General features: G+C 32.0%; 1 protein-coding gene across 1 annotated transcript; it reads right to left on the bottom strand.

Moving 5' to 3' along the window:
- Window positions 1-3,969: 3,969 nt before the first annotated feature.
- LOC106670718 (protein ABHD17B) lies at window positions 3,970-19,905 on the bottom strand. Its single transcript, XM_014401286.2, has 3 exons — window positions 19,028-19,905; window positions 7,110-7,242; window positions 3,970-4,160 (listed from the first exon to the last, which is right to left on the bottom strand). The coding sequence occupies exons 1-3, from the start codon at window positions 19,687-19,689 to the stop codon at window positions 4,077-4,079; spliced, it is 879 nt and encodes a 292-aa protein (XP_014256772.1). The 5' UTR covers window positions 19,690-19,905; the 3' UTR covers window positions 3,970-4,076.
- Between the last annotated feature and the right edge of the window lie 461 nt (window positions 19,906-20,366).

Below are 20,366 nucleotides of genomic sequence, written 5' to 3' on the forward strand. Positions count from 1 at the left end.
CTGCGGGGTTTTATTTTTAATTTTTCAACTATGTACTTCCCTTTTTTCCAACCCAACCTTGATATCCTGCGGTATGTTTGAAAATAGAAAAACTCATAAATATTACTTTACAAAGGCAAATATTTGAAAACAGCATATTTTACATTATTATTTATTTAATAATTAGGTTTCTGTTTGTTATTGGGATTATTAATATTAATCAATATCAATAAACATGACTGTACATTATAACGTTTGAATTGTTGGATATTTCGTGATTTCTCCATTATCAATTTGTATTATTTTTAATAAAAGTTAACAAATGAAAAACAATATAATAACTAACTTTAAACACTAATAACTATAAACACTTAAAATCATCCATTTTTTTAATGGACAAATTTTTCACATTCAGTTGACTGTTAATCCAGAATAATGAAAAATATTACTAATATTTAACCAACTGGTAATAATAGTGTGATGTATTTTAGTTTTTTTTAGTTTTGAAAACCCTTTAAAAGCTTTTTTTAAATCATTTTGGGTTCTGCAAGAATTAATTAACTTCGGTGTGAAATGACACATTGGATGTGATTTTAAGAAAATTAAGGATTGAAACAGACAAAAGGGTTATGTTTTAAAGTTAATATATTTTTTGTTGAATGGTATGACATGCTCGTCTGGGAGGATGGTGGACTTTGGTACCACCGGAGTACCAAGCTGCCCAACACCAGGCTCATATAAGCTACATTTTTAGGATCAGTGAGAATAAATATCACATTTTTATAGGCACTCAGCCATTTTCTGTGTGGTTGGCTTCAGTGTAAAGCGTCCCTCTTAATTTAAAAAAAAAGCCCTTAAAAATGTTGCTTGTACATCATTTTGTCCCTAACGGGCTAACTGGGGCATCATGCTCAGATAAGACTAAATGCTTGTAAATAGACTTTTTTTACTGGTTGTCCATGATTGCTTAGATTTAAGAAAAAACAGGATCTACTTTAACGCCTAGAACTATCTCCGTATACCTCACCCTCAGGTCAAAATGAGATTTTTGGTTTTTAATATCTTTAGGGTAAAAATGAACAAAAGCATCTTTTTTGGTTTCCTCAACTACAAATGTACCAATTTCTCAACAACACTAGCAGTCCCTGGGATTGTTACGGCATGACGGTTTTAAAATGTTCCTTCCTCTAACCACCTACCTCAGCAATCCAACGTAGCGAAAATAATTTAATTTAATTTTCCTATTTAGAGGCAAAAAGCAAGGTAAGTTCATAAAACAGAAATAGTGCCAATAAACAATTTCTTAAAGTGCAAAATATACTAAAAAAAAACCTAATACAGAGGCTATATGCTCATTACTAGTTGATATTAATTGCAAAAGAGGATCTGGACTGAGAAAAATTAGCATTTAAAGACACGGGGGGGGGGAACGCTCTTGAAATTACATAAATTAATTAATGTGCTTGGAGTTTTGTGCCAGGCTAGAGCGGTCAGTTGAATCCATGGGAAAAAGAGTACTGTGGACCAGGGAGTGGCATGAGGGTGAGTGTTCACTTGGAACACTGGTGCTTTACGTCTTAAAAGTTAAATTTTAAAGCAATTTTCACTTGTTGAAAAACTTATTTAATAGTACTATTCAAATAACAATTTTATTTTATTTTTAATTAATTTGTGAGCAATTGTTTTGTGAATGTAAAAAATGCCTTCAAAAGATTACTGAATTTTTTTGTATTGTAATAAAATGATATTTTCCTTATGCATAACATTTGAAGAAAAAAATAATTTTATTACGAGGCATTATTAACAATTTTTTATAGGTAAAAATTGCATTACAGTTAGCTCCCAATAAAAAATTACTTTTTCTTCTTAACTTTACTGCATTTAAAAAAAAGGTTTCAAACTGTATAAAATGTAACTTTTTTGGTTTATTTGCACATTAATTTTTTTAGACATTCAGGAATTTACACCCGTCATCAGCATCTAGACAAAAAACAAGTGTAACAAATGATATTAATATTTTACATTTATTATAAAGCTTACCCTATTTTTTTATTTATTATATTATTTATTTTTTTTTATATATATAAAAATCATCTTTCTATAATATCAAGTGGTAGAGCAGCAGAGTATTTAGCCAAAGGTCGTGGGTTCGAATCCCCCACATGACACTGATTTTTTTATCTCAACCAATACCTTACTTAAAGATTAATTAATTGAAAAGAATTTATTTGGTCAATCTGATCACGAAACCTAATCAGTTTCTACAATATTTAAAAAAAAGTTTTGGTTGAAGTGTAAGAGAAAGAAGGACCTATACATTTTTAATGGTGTAGAAAGAGAAAAATATAGGGAGAGAGTAAATGCGTTTCAATAGATTTTTTCACTTCTCTCACTATTTTCTCAGTTTAAACTTTAAGAAACCAAGACATATTACATCCTTGGAAAGCGGAACTTTTTTCCCACAAAGTAAGCCTACTTTACTTATACCTTACTTAAGTACTTATTTTAATCCGTAAGTTAGCTTTGTGTTTTGTGCGCTAAATCGCTAAAAACGGATTACAATTTGCAAAGTTATGGAAGTTTTTTTATCATAAGATCTCAGGAGGCAGCAAGAGCAGCGGGATTGTGCGAATCGGAAAATTATATGTTCAAAATGATGACCAATGCTGCTTCAGCAATGATGCCAAACAGATTGAGACATTTCTTTGCTTAATTAATAATGAGTGGAGAAGTACGTGCATCGATGCTTTGGGGACAATTTAAAGACCAATTAAGGGAACTCTGGGGTTGGCGAGAAGGGGACAGAGAACCCCTTGTCTGTAAAAAAATCAATAAACAAATAAAATAAAATAAGGTAAACTTTATTATTTTGTAGATGTAAAATATTAATATCCTTTGTTATACCTTTTTTAAATGTAGATGCTGATGGTGGGTGTAAATTCCAAAATTTAATCCATTTTACATAAAAATTATTAAATAAGTTTAGTACCAAACCATTATAACCTATTATATTTTTGAAATTTAAGAAAAAAGTGGGGTGTGTGTGGAGTTTATATTCTTCCAAATATATCCATGAAAACCCAGTGGTGTTTGTGCAATTCCTCCTGGAAAAAACTTATTTGTATTAATTTATTTTAAAATAATGTTAAACCCCATATAATAAAACTCCCAGTGTGTAAAAGTGAAAAAAAATTACAACTTGGAATAACATTCAATATTCTTAACCTAAGCGTGATATCGCGCTCATCTCTTCACTTTGAAATGAATAGCACTGACCTTCCTGAAATGGATAAACTGTAGTTTTTAATTTCTTTCTGTTTGATTTATCGGTGAATTATATACTATTAAATTACCTGATGATTGAAAGTAATGCTTTTTCAGTTTTCTGGTACACTAATTAGTATATTACTTTGGCACAATGGTGACACAATTGACAGTAAACAAAATTGATTAAATTTATATTGTATTTACAAATGTAGCAAGAATGGTCAGAGTTCATTCTTTAATTTAATTATAACAATAGTTCACTTATTATATTAAAAACTAAAAACTGATTTGGTTATCAGCTACAAAATAATTTTGAAATATAACACATAGCTTTAAAATACAACAAAAATAAAATAACAAAATATCAATTTAAAATGTATAAATTTATTTCATAATATAAAATAATCAAATTAATGATTTTTTTTCAAATTAGCATTTTTTTTTTAATTTTTATATACCATCTTGCACTCACTCACTTGACTTATAAATACACTTGCAACTATGAGCGAAAACTATATCAAAATGCCGTTGTAATGTAATGCATTAAAAATAGCTTTTATTACAAAAATGAGGATACATTATAATCTTTATGTATAAAAGATTCAAAGCATATTTTTTTTTTTTTCAATATCACCTGGAAGTAGTTTAATACATATTATTAAATGATACATATATAAAAATATAAACACCTTATTAAACGAATATTTAAAATTTAGCATTTTTAAATAATTTGTTTATCAATGAACCATCTATAACAGTTTTTCCGTCACTGAACTATTAGTAGCTGAACTTAGAGGTGATGGATTGAGGTCGTCCCCCCACAACAAGTGTCAGTTGACTAGTTCCACGGAGATAAAACGTCTCAATCTATCCAGGTATTCATGGTAAAGTTCAACATCGTTGTGCCCAGCTCTCTGCAACAACATACCTGACATTAATGTTTGAATGTAACAACATTTACTTCTTATTCGTTTGAAAAAAAATTTGACTTTTTAAATATTGTTCTCCAAACTGATTAACCTTGATTTGTTATTTTAAATATATAAAGAATTAAGTTTACTATGTAAAGAAAATGAAAATTAAAAATTCAAACTGTATAAAATTACCAGTTTTAATTAATTTTAATTCATAATCTATCAGAAATAATGCTATTTATGCTAAGCGTTCTTGCTAACATGTCACTCAATCAATCAGAAATGCTTAAAGTGGCAAGTGATATCAACTCTGATCTACCAAAATTTGAGCTTTGGCATTTAAAAAAACTTACACTATGAACATAACATGATTTTAGAACATTTTTTTTAGTGATACTAGGTCAAAAACTATTAGACACATATCTGAATGTTCTGACCAGGCCCTAGCCGAGACAAAATGTTATTTTAATAGTATTTCAAGTTTATTATACATCAGTTGATTGTTATTGTAAGTAAAATTAAGGATTAAGATTAGAGTAGGAATCAGCATTTTTACAACCTGAGCACTGTGACCAGTACTGCATTTCTATTGTTGACTAGACTCATTAAGCTTAAAGCTCAGGCCTTTTCCTCTCCCAGGAGTATGAATTCGTAAGACTGCATGAACAGAGGACATGTTCCGCTGTATCTTCTAACTGGCAATATCAGCACAGGCTTGATTCTGCCACTCCAAGATATGACACTGTAGTCTGCTATTTTAATCCTAACACGTCCTAGAAGTACTGCTGTTAGTTTCTGCTTGTTCTGTTAGTTTCTGATTAATTTTTAATCTATTGTCTGATGGATCCACGTTTTGGGCAGTTTGGTATGCCACAAAAAGGTTCAGGGACACTAGGTTTCGTTATCGAACTTTCCTTGGCCAATTTATTGACCTCTTCATTGCCCCTCTGCTCTGTGGTGCCCTGGTACCCAGATAAGGTTGTTTTCTCCAATATTTTGACCTTAATGCAATCCCACACAACTTTGGACTTTACTACCGATACGGTAATTGCCCCTAATTTGCCCTGCCTTGAGATAAGACATATAAAAAGTTACAAAAACGTAACAAGCTTCTAGTAAAATAAACATTTTGTTTAAAAAAATAAATTTGTTTTACGCACCCTTTAAAACCCTTAAATATGAATTTTCATGGCAATAAAGAAATTTTAGCTGCTGGCTTCGCCAAGGGCTTTTTTATTTATTTTTTTTTTTTTTAAACAGATGTTAAAATTCATAACAACTATGGATTTTTATCAAAATTCAACATTACTACAAGAGTTAGAAAGCATAAGGTTTCTATTTTTAGAGTATGTCGATGATGTTTAGATTTTATGTCATTATAAGAGAGAAAAATAAAAATGAAATCAACAAAAACACCTCAAAATTTTTATTATTCATCTCCTGATCTAGTTTATTTACAAAATCCAAGTCTGTGCCATGAAAAGCATCTAAACCTCAGTAAAGTTTCTTGCAGATCTGTGTATTCATTTCAAAGTTATCACCATTTTTGTGATTTTTGAAAAACGCAAGAGACCAATCAATGGTAGGTTTGTTTCCCAAAAATTGAAATTCATGGGTTTTTGAGGATGCAAAAAATGAATATGAACTTTGTTTCTTGATAATATATTTAAAACAAAAAAACCGCTAAGTCAAGGGTCAAAATTGCCATAGCATGAGAATGGTAGATGCAGAGCGACTAAGCAAAGTAAAAAATATATATTTTTTAAATTCTTTTGATATATTTTCTCTTATTATTATTATTATAAGTGATAAAAGTAAAGACAGAATGAAAAATACACAAATCTTTATATTTGGGGGGTGTTTTGGGTGCAAAAAATGACTATTATATTCATAGATTTTCAGAAGGCATTCAAGTCCCTCAAGAAAAACATTATAATCAAGACTCTAATTGGGAAAAACGTTGACATCAAGATGAAATTTGCAACAAAAGGTCAGCCATATTCTCATTAGATGGAATTCCATTGAATATAAAAACTGTTGATGTTAGTTCTCCTAAGATTTTAATGCTAATATTACAAGATGTACTCAATAAAGTAAACTAGGCAGGTAACGGTATCAGAGTGGATGGGGTGTGGCTAAATCACATAGAATTTGCTGACGATGTGGTTCTAGTGTCAAATAGTAAAGGGTTACATAAAACAGTTGAAGACTTGAATCCCTCCAAATACAATTCTTACTTCTGTGAACTGCCAATCAAAGCACCTATGGCTGAACAATGATACAGTGGAAAGGAAATACGATTTCATGGTCAATTGCCAGAACACGATGGTGTACTCTGAATACTCTTTCTCTACTTTTGCCAGCCTCTGTTCTAGGGTGTCATTTAACTAAGTAAGAGTCATCTGTCTGACAATTTCTAGGGTATCGTTCAACTGAGTCTTTTGCCTAGTACTTTACAGGACAATTAAAAATAAAAAAAGTTAAAATGATAGATTAATTAATTTCATGACAAAATAAAATGAATCGGTTGTAGTAAACATAGCAAACTGATATCTTTATACAGACAAATTTCAATGGAGTAATACCATATGGACAAAAAAATTCATTCAAAGATAAAAATATATATAATGAACAATCAAATTTTTTCTTATCCTTAAAATTATCATCTGATTAAACAAGATAATTATTATTAAATCAATTCAATTATTAACCAATTAACCATAAAAAGAGATTGTGGTTAAATTGACTGAAGTGTCAAATAATACGTTTTGAAATAATAGATTCCATAGTCAAGTAATCAATAATAAAATGTGTACCTAAAATAATAAATAAACAAATATTTTTATATTAGATATCTGTAATTATAAACAACTGCAACAATTACATTCCAGAATGCATACTGAAATAATAAAGAAAAACTTAAAAGAATAGTGAAATTGTATAAATTACCTCAACCCAAAGAGGATCAACTGCTCGAGGGCATCTTTCATATATAGCTAATCCATGAGAAAAGTCTATCACTTCATCTTCTTTGCCGTGAATCACCAAGACTGGAGACGTTACCTTGGCAATTTTATCGATACTAAAAGGAAACAGACAAATTATTAAGGAAATTTAGTTTGATTATGAATTAAAATTAAAAGCATGCGAGTAGGCCATTAGGGCGCTTAAGTCGCATTTCCGAGAAAGACCCACTCAGGTTAAATTGTGAGATTTCCTCCTGTGGTCTGTGGGGTGATAACCCTATTGTTTGATAGCTACTTAACATCTAGGTCTGCCTATCCTTGCTTGTTTTTGTTAGTTTAGATGCATTTCGACATTTCACCACCGTGTTTGGGTGATTTCTTACCCCCAGAAATCCATGGGATTGAATAAGGCAAAATGCCCAAACGTATCTCAATTAACAAAAATTAGCGAGGATAGGTAGACTAAGATAATAAGCAACTATCAAATAATGACTCAGTTTAGTTCTGGGTTCAAATTATGGCACAACCCTTGAAATTTATTGGAGAATAATTTTGAATAAATTCTAACCCTTGTACGACAAAAATTGCGTTACTTTTTTTTAGTAATTATATAAACTTTAATCCACAGTAAAAATAAAATATTAAAGTTAGTGCAATAAAGGCTCATATAATTACATGAAATTACAACTGAAAATTTTATTAAAGACTACCACTCAACTACTATTCGTGTCGTTTTTAGTCTAGTACGCACTAGGATTCTTTGTTCAGACTCTTTGTCGCAGATTCTCGGATACATGTCGCAGTCTCTTTGCCCCGCAACATTGTCGCTTCGGAAATCGTGTCCACACTGACTCAATGTTGCGAAACTTTGAGTAAAGAATCCCATTTAAGGCGGGATTGAAAAAATACTAAAATGCAATGCACCAGATTCGATTCATTGTCGCGGAGCGTCTCGGATGCAAGAAAATGAATCCAAGATGCAGCTCCGCGAGAAAGAGTCCGAACAAAGAATCCCAGTGGGGCACCGGTGGCTGCAACGGTTTAGGTGTTGACACAGTGCTCATCACTGTAAGGTATAGGTCTCGGGTTCAAATCCAGTGGCCCAGCATTCAAACCCGATATAGTTATAAAGGGATTTTTTTTTCTTCAAAAATACCAGACCCCCGACGGTTCATAAACCTGAAACAAACCAGTGAGGAAGCCCAACATACGTCCTGAGAAAGCAAATTCCATAGTCTATACCCTGCAATTCTGAAGGATAAGAATGAAGTTTTAGAAGAGTGTTGACGGCTTGGGATATGATTGGTGTGTTTGGATAAGTAATGTAGGAAAAAAGTTGATAGATATTGAGGATATTTATTTGATTTAATTTTAAATATGTATATTAAAACTCTAAGTTTATAAGTGCTTAGAATGTTAAGGTTGCTGAAGGCGTTAATATAGGAAGAAATATGATCTGTTGGATTAATAATCATAAGCAATTAGAAGGCGAAGAGCAGATTGAGGGGGAAAAAACGCAACAGTAAGAGAATAAATGGATTATTAAGGATTTAATAAAGGAGGACTCTAGTTTTCGGTGAAGTAAAATGCTAGGCGTCGAAGAGAATGGAGGCTTGAGTAGAAATTTTTAATAATAGAGCTCACATGGTCAGGCAAGTTTGAAGTTCTAACGCTGAAATTTTTAACTTTAGGACAAAAATTAATTCGAGAGCCATTGATATGAGGGGGATAGGTCATCTGTTCGTTCCAATTGTAGTATATGTACCGCCGAAGCGAGTACCAAGGCAATCAGTATTAATGGGTTTATTGGAAATTAATAAGGACTGGAATTTGTTACGATTTAAAAGAATGATGTTATTTCTTCACCATTGGTTAATAGAATGAAGATCACAGTTGAGCAGAGAAATAGCTTCAGATGTAATGCTTGTAGGATAATATTAAGGTGAGTATCATCAGCATAAATATGAAATTGGGAGAAATTAAAAACTAATGGAAGACCATTTAGAAACATGGAAAAGAGTAAAGGCCCAAGAATATAGCCATGGGGTACACCCTCGGCAAACTTAATAGAAATTTGGTGTCTCTGTCAAGAAGGAGAGACATCATGATACTTTGTGATGTACCCTGAGCCCCTGTAAATAGTAACACTAAAGATAAAGCGGCACCCACAAAAGTGCTCAAATTCCTAAAGTAGGCCTATTCTACAATAGATCTGGTTAGGTCACGGTATACAGTTGGTTTTAAATCACTAGGGGGTAACCAAAAAATAAATAAATAACAACATTTCCTTGCTCAGTACTTTACAAAGAATTATCACGAAATATTTATTGTTTTTCAGAAATTGCACGTTCCTATTTAACCTTAGATTCCCCACATCATCAACCATTTAACCATTTGTGGGAAATAATTGATTGGGAAGCAAGAATGTTGGTGATACCAATTTAGTACAAGAAAAAAAATCCTATCAACGTAAATCAACTGTTGACATACCTTTCTAGTTATAAGAAAATTATCTACAGTTGATTTCTTTTGATAAGAATTTTGTTGAACAATGAAAATTTTAGTAAACGTTAAGCAATTAATATAAGAGTAAACGGAAATTTCTGTTAAAATATATTTTAAAAATATTATTGTGTGTTTCAAAGTTGTTAAAATATTTCAACTAAATATTGTTTTTTATCTAAGGCCTTGGTCGAGATAAAAATCAAGTGTCACGAGCGGGATTCGAACCCACGACCTTCGGCTCAATAAGCAGCCGATAGCACTTGAGCTATCATGACTTCGATCCACCCGGACATGAAGCCACAATAGCTCAAGTGGTTAGAACAGCAGTGTATTGAGCAGGTTCGAATCCAGCTTGTGACACTTGTTTTTTCATCTCAACCAATTCCTTATATTTAAATCTATAAATTAGTATTTTTTTCTCCCCCATTCCCTTGACAACAAACATTGAAAAGGGGACCTTGAAACTGACCCTACCGGCCCAAGAACTGTCTTTATCTCGCTATGGTCTAGATGAAAAAACAAATTCAATTGTTACTGCCAAGCTTTTGACCTATTTTAAGGTCACCATCAGAGCAAAACAATCTCAAATATGTCTATAAATTGACATAAATATGTACTTGATAAGTGGTTTTTAATAGCAAAAAAATTTGAAACCCTCTATTAAAAACTTAATTATGTCAAATGTGTAGACATCTTAAAATTTTTTTTGCCCTGATGATACCTTAAAATATGGCGAAAGCTTAGCAATAACAATTGAATTGAATTTGTCTTTTGTTGTTTCTTCATCCAGACTGTACAGAGATCCAGATTATTTGTGACTAAAAAAGTGGTCTACATCTAACACTTTAAACAATACTATCTTTATGCCATGTGTCATATCTACTCGCTACCTCTAAGGGGCCAGGGCATGGTACTCTTCGATTAGATGTGACACACTGAGCAACCTTTCTCTACATGCAGGACATCTGCAAGAGCTTTGACCCTAAAGCAGGTGTCCTTGTCAGACGAGTATGGCCTACAGACTCTTTGAGGGCCAGCATTCAGTCTTGCTCTTGATTTGCTCTCTTACTCCATTCGTTACTGATCACATAGCATTACTGGACAGGATCATGGTAGTTTCATCTGGAGGGCAAGACATCCCAGCTTTCATCGCCTCGTCTACATAATTGTTGCCCTCCAGCATGAAGTATCCGATCACCAGACCACTACCAATTTTCTGAGACGACATAACTTAGCATATTTCTCCAAGAGTAACACAACAAGACGGTCCATCAGGAATCTGTCAGGAAGCCAGTGCAGAAGTCAGTACAGACTCCGCTGCAGAGTCATCTGAAAACCATGATCACATGGCAGATCGCAAACAATTCTGCTGTACACGAGTTGCAGTGCTATGGGAATGACCATGAAATGGATGAACCCAGCCTGTCCACACCCTCACCGGTTCTAGACCCGTCCATAAAGACAAGAAAAAAACTTGTAAATTTCGATCTAAGCTCTAAGAAAGCAGCTTAGTAAGGGTGTTGAGATGCAAACGATCTGGCTAATTCCATGAGATCGCTGAAGGGGTCGCATCCGAGATAATTAGTTGTATTACAAAAGATAGGAAATTGTTTAAATCATTAAAATATGAATTGGAACATTTGAAAAAAAAATTAAAATATTTGAAAAATTGATGTACGTTTAACATTTATTTGTATACTTCATACTTGAAAAGGTTAAATTTTCTTTCATAATCTCCTTTTTATAAAAAACACAATTTTGACAGAATCGTGTCAATTAATAAAGCTCATGTTCATAATAGTTCAATTGTAGATTTAAACCCTGAATTAATTTCTAAAATTTTTAATTTTTTCCTTCCTTTTTATAAAAGTGCAAAAAGTCCTTCTATTTAATTCTATAGTGGCCATAAGAGTTTATAAAATCTCTTTTTCAAATGTATGATCAATCTGAGATATGTTTTGGCTGCAAATTCTTAATCGCTTCTATAATATCCAAAAAATATTGGCATATTGTATTATTATTATTATTTTTTTTTTTTCGAGACAATGTTGAGCAGGATCTCAAACTTTAAACCACAAGGATTTGGTTGATCTTGAAGGCTTGTTTAGCAGTTATTAATTAAAGTGGATGGTGGATGTTGACCCGCGAGTAGGTGAGCACATGAACTGGCACTGGGTCCATCTACACTCGCACAAGTTTAATGTCAATGTCACTCATGAATGTGTAATGAGTGATATTGAAACCACAAGTTTAGACAGACCCAGTTCCAGTCCAACAGTTATTGATTAATAATGACTTAATAACAAACAATTTCACAGAATAAATCACAAAGTCGGCTGAAGAGGAAAATACATCAGATGGGTTCTTGATAAAAAAAATATTAAAGATTTAGACTAATATCATTGGTAGATTTAAAAATTCCTTCCCGTAGCAGTTAATTCTTCTGTAAGGAAAGGGAAAAATAGTTTATTTTGAACACAAAATGAATAATTTTTTTTTTACTTTACCGTTTAGGTAGGATGACAGGCAAGGCCCAGGAGCCAGCCACAACAAGTGACAAGTGGGCTTGCCTTCCATATAAAAACTACCATTAATTGCTCAAAACATTTTCAAAGGCTATAATGGAGACGCAAATAAAAACCATTCACATGAAAATAGCTAAGGAAAAGTATACATCACCCAGGCTTCTTCAATCCAAAAAGTTAATTTGACATAATCGACACAAAGTAGAAATAGATATGGGAAATAATGAAAATAAATTAAAAATGGGTTAAAAGAACTGTAAACGAGTTTTGTGTTGAGTGTAGCAGTAAATGGTGGCAATAATTTTTTTCCTCTTCTCTCAAACCATATAATTCTTAAAATGTACCACTGGATATATTAAAAAAAGAGAAAAAATAGTAGTACATAGAATAGTCACCAGAATAAACAAAAGTTAGTTGGTTTAGAAAGCTGAAAAACAATCAGTCTAAAGAACTAGGTCTTCTTTGAAAAGAACAATATTCTTTTCAGTTATAAAAATATTCATAGCTACTTGTCGGAATAATTAGCAATAAGCTATAATTTACAAATCAAAATGGTTGCTTCATATCACCTCAAATATTATACTAATTAGGAGCCTGTGTATCACCTACATTATGTAGGTTTAAACAAACAAGTGGAGTTGTGACTACTAAAAGAATGTAAAACACCCCAACTGTTTGCCAGCCCTAACTTCCCCAATTATTATTATTATTATTAAGCAAAGTGCTATAGCTGTTCAGTCCGTTGTGACTGCTTAGTTTAATCCAAACTGCTTAATTTAATCCACCAACCCTGCCAAAACTGCTCCTCTTTCTCTGGTCTAAATATGACAGATTATTATCACAACGTAGCGTCCTGCCATATTAGAATCTTTTTTTTTTAAATCAGAATTTACATAAAGCATCAATATTTACATTGTATTAATGAGATAATTAAATAAATACAAAAACTGAGACCAATATTACAATGAATTCTTAATTTATTTTATTTAGAAAAACAAAACCTGTTAAAATTAAAAATCTAGCTTGTAACTGATAATTATCAGGCCGTGATATCTGAAATAAATTATATAATTATAATCATTGTAAAATCGTTCTCTCTGTAATCTAAATGAGTAGAAAGACCATTATCACTTTCTGGCGTCTTGCGTAAAGGAATTCAGAATCTAATAAAATTTGATAAATTTAGATAAATAATATAATAAATGAAACGTAAAAAGTGGAAAAACTTATTGTCTGCTTATATTATGACATATTTAACACTGATATCTACAAGAAAGTGAGGAAAATAAGACAGGAATGGTCATTTCATGGTTATTTTTAAATGATTTTGTAATTTATAAAAGATCATTTTTTTTATTATCATTTTATCCTTTATTTAAGAATGAACACATAGAGGTATGCTATTTATCTGTTCAAACTAATTAACCGTTGATACAAGAAATATACCTAGTTGTTTTTGCGTGATATATGTATATTAAAAATAGTAAAATATAGAAATTCAGGGGAGTAAAAAAAAAAGTGCAAAAAGAAGAAAATGTAATAAATTATTTTATTTAAGAATTAACACAGAAAGGGCTGTTTTTTTTGTTTCTCTTTTTTTTCCAATCAATAAAGATAAATGTTTTATTATTATTACGATATGATCTTACGAATGAGCATTTAAGAGACAGGAAAGACAATAAGCATTGGTATTTATTTATCAAATCTATCTGTTGATACAAGGAAAAACACTAAGGTAAATGAGATTATTAATAATTAAATACATAACATTGGAGAGAAAACAAATTAAAGTTACGCAAAACGGATAGAAGTGAATGAATGAAATAGTACTTTATTAAATTAAACAAATAAGAATGGATAGAAGTGAATGAATGAAAAAGTACTTTATTAAATTAAACAAATAAGAATAATATTTTACAATATAACTGCAATCTTTTTAAAAGATAGTTTTTACTCATAGTTTGTTATTTTCAATGATCCGGCTCAAGCATGAAACACTCAACACCAGGTTGAAGGAGTTACAAAAACTTTTTTTTTTAAACACGTTTAACAACCCTATCATTTCTATTACTTCACCATTTCTATATAATTGCAATATGAAAAAATAAAAGGATACTATGCCAATGGTTTACTATCGACTGCGATCAAAATGGCAATAAGATTTAAAAATCCAAACAATTAAATTTACTATTTTGTACACAAATGATTTTCCAGGGAATCTCGTTACTAATGTTTTACAACACTTTCACACAAAACCAATATAACGCCACAAGAATAGCCCTGAACCAATATAACACACTTTATGCCCTGAAGATGGCCCGAGTAAAGGTTGAAACGCTGTGAAAAAATTAAAAAGGTGTTTATCTAAGTTACTTCATTCTTCTCACGACTTCAACAAATTATTAACTTTAAATAAGAAGGGAGAGTAAAATGAATTAATAAAATATGGAAAACTTTAATAAATAAAACAGAAATTTAATTTTTCGTTTAGCTCCAGGCTTTCTTTGCAAAATCTATTTATTATTTTTAAAAACCAATGAGCAAAAGGAATGAAATTTTTTTTAGTATTATAAAACAACAAGATTTAGGACATTACACGGTTAGAATTTGGAGCAATTTTGAGATTGAGCCAACCTGTCAGTGTGAAAGGTATGGATTTTTTTTTCAGGGGTTTGCGACAGCAAAAATCATATCAACCTAAGATGCTGGTGATTTTGAAAAGAAAAGCCCATGTGTATGTTGCGTTCGAGCTTACGACTGATGGAATCAAACTTCAATCAATCCAGGACCTTTACCTATCAGTGATGAGTTACCATGTTGCGGATACTGACATCCCCTTGGATCAGCTTAAAAAGCAAAAACAGCCGTTCTTTAAAATTATTCAGAAAAATGGGCATTGAGCTAAAATTGTTGAGCCAAAGCCAGATATCATGAGATTTTGTATCTAACAGTCTCTAGTGCTATTAATCTATGAAGCCGGTGGTTGGGAAAATTAGAACCTTTTAAAAAATTTAACGAGTATAGAAAAATAAGGTAAACTGAGGTCTCAATGTATAGTTAGAGGTGAACGAAGGGAGGTGATAGGATGATAGTATTAGAGATGAGATTAGGCCAAATACAATTCAAAGTGTATGTCACGGTGTGGATCTGACGTTTCAAGTGAGGGATGAGTGAAATTTCAGGGGTGAAAATTAAGCCAAAGACCAAAAGATGACATGAATAAACCTTAAGCATTTGTTTTCTTCCAAAAACCCTAAACAGTGGAGAGACACAAAGTCAAACTAAAGAATCAAAACACAAACGAAAGAAGTAACCCCAAATATTCATTGACGATTTCAATGGGAGAACATTTGAAATACTGGCACTCATTAGCAACTCAATGCCTCCTCTCCGAAAGATGACAGTTTCCTGTCCATACTTCCTCATAATCACTCAAAGATTAAAGTTACCACAGTAGGATTTTTTTTTTGCTCTGCTGGTTTGTCAGCTAGGATTATATTGGCAATATACAAAAGGATCTTTATTATAATATTTCCATAATTACGTAATTCAGGGAAGATTGCCGAGAAAGAGAGTTAACAATAACATACTCAGGCTACAGCCCTGTCTAACGCCAGAACTATCCAGAAAATAGTTAGTAATCTCTTCATTACCTCTAACAATATATCTTGAATGTGAAAATAACAATTTTAGAATGCAGAGGGTTTTTATTAGAAAACAGAGGTGGCTTTGAGCATAACCAAGTGTCCATCAACACAATCAAAGGCAGCCTAGAAATAAAAAGGTCAGAAGTGACCATCTGAAATTCTTTTAAAATTTTTGTAATCTACGCAGAGAAATGATATAATTATTATCTCGTATTCTGGATTGAGTGCGTAAAAACAGGTAAGTCAATGTTTGTAAGGTTGTTAATGAATATTACAATATAGGAATTTAGTGATGGGGAAAGGTTTGAAAATGTCCAGTTATTACTTTCTTTAGATCTGCATACAAAATTAGTCATTTTTATCTTTTTATTGTAGCACTTTTATGGACTACACAGAGAAATGGTTTACTATTATTATCATTTATTCAACAATGAATGATTAATGTTAAGGAAAATCATGTTTGTTTTTGAGATTGTTATTGAATATTACAAAATATTAAACATTTGAAAATGGGGAAATGCCTGGAAATAAATTTATATCTGCATACAAAAGTGACCATTGTTATGTTTTTATTGTAGCACTTTTATGGTCCACATAGAAATAGAGCTTATTATTATGTTTTATTCAATAAGGAATGTTTAACATTAAGGAAAATTGTTTGTTTTTGAGATTGTTATTGACTATTACAAAATATGAAACATGTGAAAATGAAGAAATGCCTGGTAATTACTTTCTTTAGATTTGCGTAAAAAAGTGACTATTTTTATAGTTTTCATGTAGCACTTTTATGGTTTACATAGAGATATGGTTTATTATTATTATGTATTCAATAATGAATGATTAACATTGAGGAAAATCATGTTTGTTTTTGATTTTGAGATATTGTAGCACTTTTATGGGCTATACATAGAAATGGTTTATTATCATTAAGTTATTATCATTTCTTCAAGACTGACATCCTAAAATTTACTTAACATGCCTGGTAATTAATTACTTTTTTTTATTTGCGTACAAAAATGGCCATTTTTATAGTTTTCTTGTAACAGTTTTATGGTCTACATAGAGATATGGTTTATTATTATCATTTATTCAATGATGAATGATTAACATTAAGGAAAATTATGTTTGTTTTTGAGATTGTTATCGAATATTACAAAATATGAAAGATTTGAAAATGAGGAAATGCTTCATAACTACTTTCTTTAGATCTGTACAGAAAAGTGGCCATTTTTATGTTTTATTGTAGCAATTTTATGGTATACATAGATATAGGGCTTATTATTATTATTTTATCTTTTTTTGTATTTTTGTAGGATTGTTAATGAATATTACAATACAAAAATTTGGTGATGTGGAAGGGTTTGAAAATGAGGGAATGCCTGGGAATTACTTTCTTTCGATCTGCATACAAAAATGGCTATTTTTATAGATTTCTTGTAATACTTTTTATATAGAAATGATTTGTTATTATCATTTCTTCTAAACTGATCTTAAAATTTGCCAGGATAATTTTTGTACGATTGTTAATGAATATTTCAATATAGAAATTAGGCAATGTGGAAGCATTTGGAAATGAGGAAATGCCTGATAATTACTTTCTTTAGATTTGAATACAAAAATGTTTATGTGTTTATTGTAGCACTTTTATGGTCTGCATAGAGATATGGTTTTATTACTATTATCATTTATTCAATAATGAATGATTGACGTTAAGGAAAATCATGTTTGTTTTTGAGATTGTTATTGAATATTACAAAATATGAAACATTTGAAAATGAGGAAATGCCTGGTAATTACTTTCATTAGATTTGTGTACAAAAGAGGCTATTTTTGTTTTTATTGTAGCACTTTTATGGTCTACATAGAGATATGGTTTATTATTATCATTTATTCAATGATGAATGATTAACATTAAGGAAAATTATGTTTGTTTTTGAGATGGTTGTTGAATATTACAAAATATGAAACATTTGAAAATGAGAAAATTCTTCATAAATACTTTCTTTAGATTTGCGTAAAAAAGTGGCTATTTTTATAGTTTTCGTGTATGTTTATGGTCTACATAGAGATACGGTTTATTATTATTATGTATTCAATAATGAATGATTAACGCTGAAAAAAATCATGTTTGTTTTTGAGATTTTTATTGAATATTACAAAATATGAAAGATTGAAAATGAGAAAATGCCTTGTAATTACTTTTGTTAGATGTGCATACAAATGTAGTCATTTTTATGTTTTTATAGTAGCACTTTTATGGGCTATACATAGAAATGGTTTATTATTATAATGTTATCATTTCTTCAAGACTGACATCTTAAAATTTTCTTACCATGCCTGGTAATTAATTACTTTTTTATTTGCATACAAAAATGGCCATTTTTATAATTTTCTTGTAACAGTTTTATGGTCTACATAGAGATATGGTTTATTATTGTTATCATTTATTCAATAATGAATAATTAACGTTAAGGAAAATCATGTTTGTGTTTGAGATTGTTATCGAATATTACAAAATATTTAAGATTTGAAAATGAGAAAATTCTTCATAACTGTACAGAAAAGTGGCCATTTTTATGTTTTATTGTAGCACTTTTATGGGCTATACATAGAAATGGTTTGTTATTATTTGTTATTATCATTTATTCACTACTAAAATCTTAATATTTGCCAGGGCATTTTTTGTAGGAATATTACAATATAAAAATTTGGTGATGTAGAAAGGTTTGAAAATGAGGATATGCCTAATAATTAATTTCTTTAGATCTGCATACAAAAGTGGCCATTTTTATGTTTTTATTGTAACACTTTCACAGTCTATGCAAATAGATAAATTATGTAGTGTTGAAATTATTTAGTTTTTTGATCATTTATTTAATAATGACCGTTCGTGGAAATGTTCGTAGTTGTTTATACCGTTTTATAACTTGATTTGTCGGTGGACGATAGGAGAAAAGGTGCTGGGATTTAATTTATTACAGAGATAGTAGCAGGATTGTTGACAGGGCCTGTTCTTATCACGGTAAACAAACGATAAGGTGAAATCTGAAGAAATTCAACAAAATGACGGACACCGTCCGGCGGGGTCTGGGATTAAAGTAATAAAGGAAATAAAAACAAAATCTGTGCTCGCAGAAACGCCCTTGAAAAGGGTGTATCTGTGGAGTGTACTGGGTATTTTTAAGTATATGCGTTTATAATAGTTATAAATATGAGAAATATACCTAGGGAAAGCGTCGAAAAACCAGGTCCGTTTTGTTTTCGGGAAGGCGACCCTCATGCCCGAAGTCAACGGGGAATGCAAAACGACTGCTCCGACTTCGTACCTGGATGCGAGGTCGACCGTAGGCACTGTACCGATGCTCTGACCGTATAATATAATATTTTCGGGACTGATGCCGTATCTCGTCCTTAGTGTATGCCACGCACTGTCGATATCCGCGTACAAGTTCTTCTCGGACGGTTTGCCCGTGCTCACACCGTAGCCGGAATAATCGTAGCTGAATATGTTGCAGTTGATGCTGGTGCCGAGGCCGAAGTAAAAACTGCTCATCTGGCCCAGATCGACTGCGTTGCCGTGTGAAAATAGGATCGTGAATCTTGCGTTGGCGCTGCACCTGACGAAAAGGCAGGCGATCCTGTTGCCCCGGGACGTCCTAGCGAAGAACCCTTCGAAGGCTTCCTTCTCCCTGTCCGAATAGAGCCACTCGGCCTTCTCTGTCAAGTTAATCTGACACTTGGAGGAAGTCTCGTCCGTGAAACTGTAGGTCGGCTCGGGAGGGAGGAAGGCCAGTTTGGCGGCGATCCTCGACGGAAACGGGGGACAGCAGAATATGCAGCACAGCTCGCTCAGACTCAGACCGTTCATTTCGACGATGTCGGGCATAAATCGACCGGATGCGACGACACGCGGCTAAATACATACAAATTCAATACAACACTCACGCCACTCACGCGCTCACGGTCCGATCGCTTATCATCGCACGCCCGGGCGAATGGAAACGGGGCAGATCGAGGAGGCGAATGGAAAGAAAAACATGAAAACCCTAGGGTCGCAGTTTCCCTGTCACAACACAACGACAACACTAACAACTAACTATCCGGACCCCGAGGCAGTTTGACCAACACAACAAAACAACGACTTCTCAACCTTACAAAACTCCAAACTCTAAATTTAAATTTATCACGAATTTCGTGTCACGCGTCTAGATAAATACACGACGGAGATTTTATTTTAACCCTTCCTTCAACAACGTCTACACATCTATTTACACCCGTTAATATTTAACGACAAATACGGATTTTTGTTTCAAAACGGATTCTCGATTACAAAAAAAAAACAAAAAAAATGAATTATAATTACTAAAGTGTTTCAAAACGGAAGGTATAAGTCACAATGATCACTATTAGAATTGTTATTAAAACCGGAGGGGCGCAGTTGCATTATTCCAATTCTTTTTTCAGCATCATTGTGGCTCTATCTCGCGAGGAAGAAGTAAGAACATGAAATGTCGCATTGCATCTCACGTTAATACAAGTAAAAAAACCCAAAAAGAAAATCCT

This window comes from Cimex lectularius, unplaced genomic scaffold (genome assembly GCF_000648675.2).
Source record: "Cimex lectularius strain Harlan isolate CLEC.00 unplaced genomic scaffold, Clec_2.1 scaffold107, whole genome shotgun sequence".
In the NCBI taxonomy this organism is placed as follows: domain Eukaryota; kingdom Metazoa; phylum Arthropoda; class Insecta; order Hemiptera; family Cimicidae; genus Cimex; species Cimex lectularius.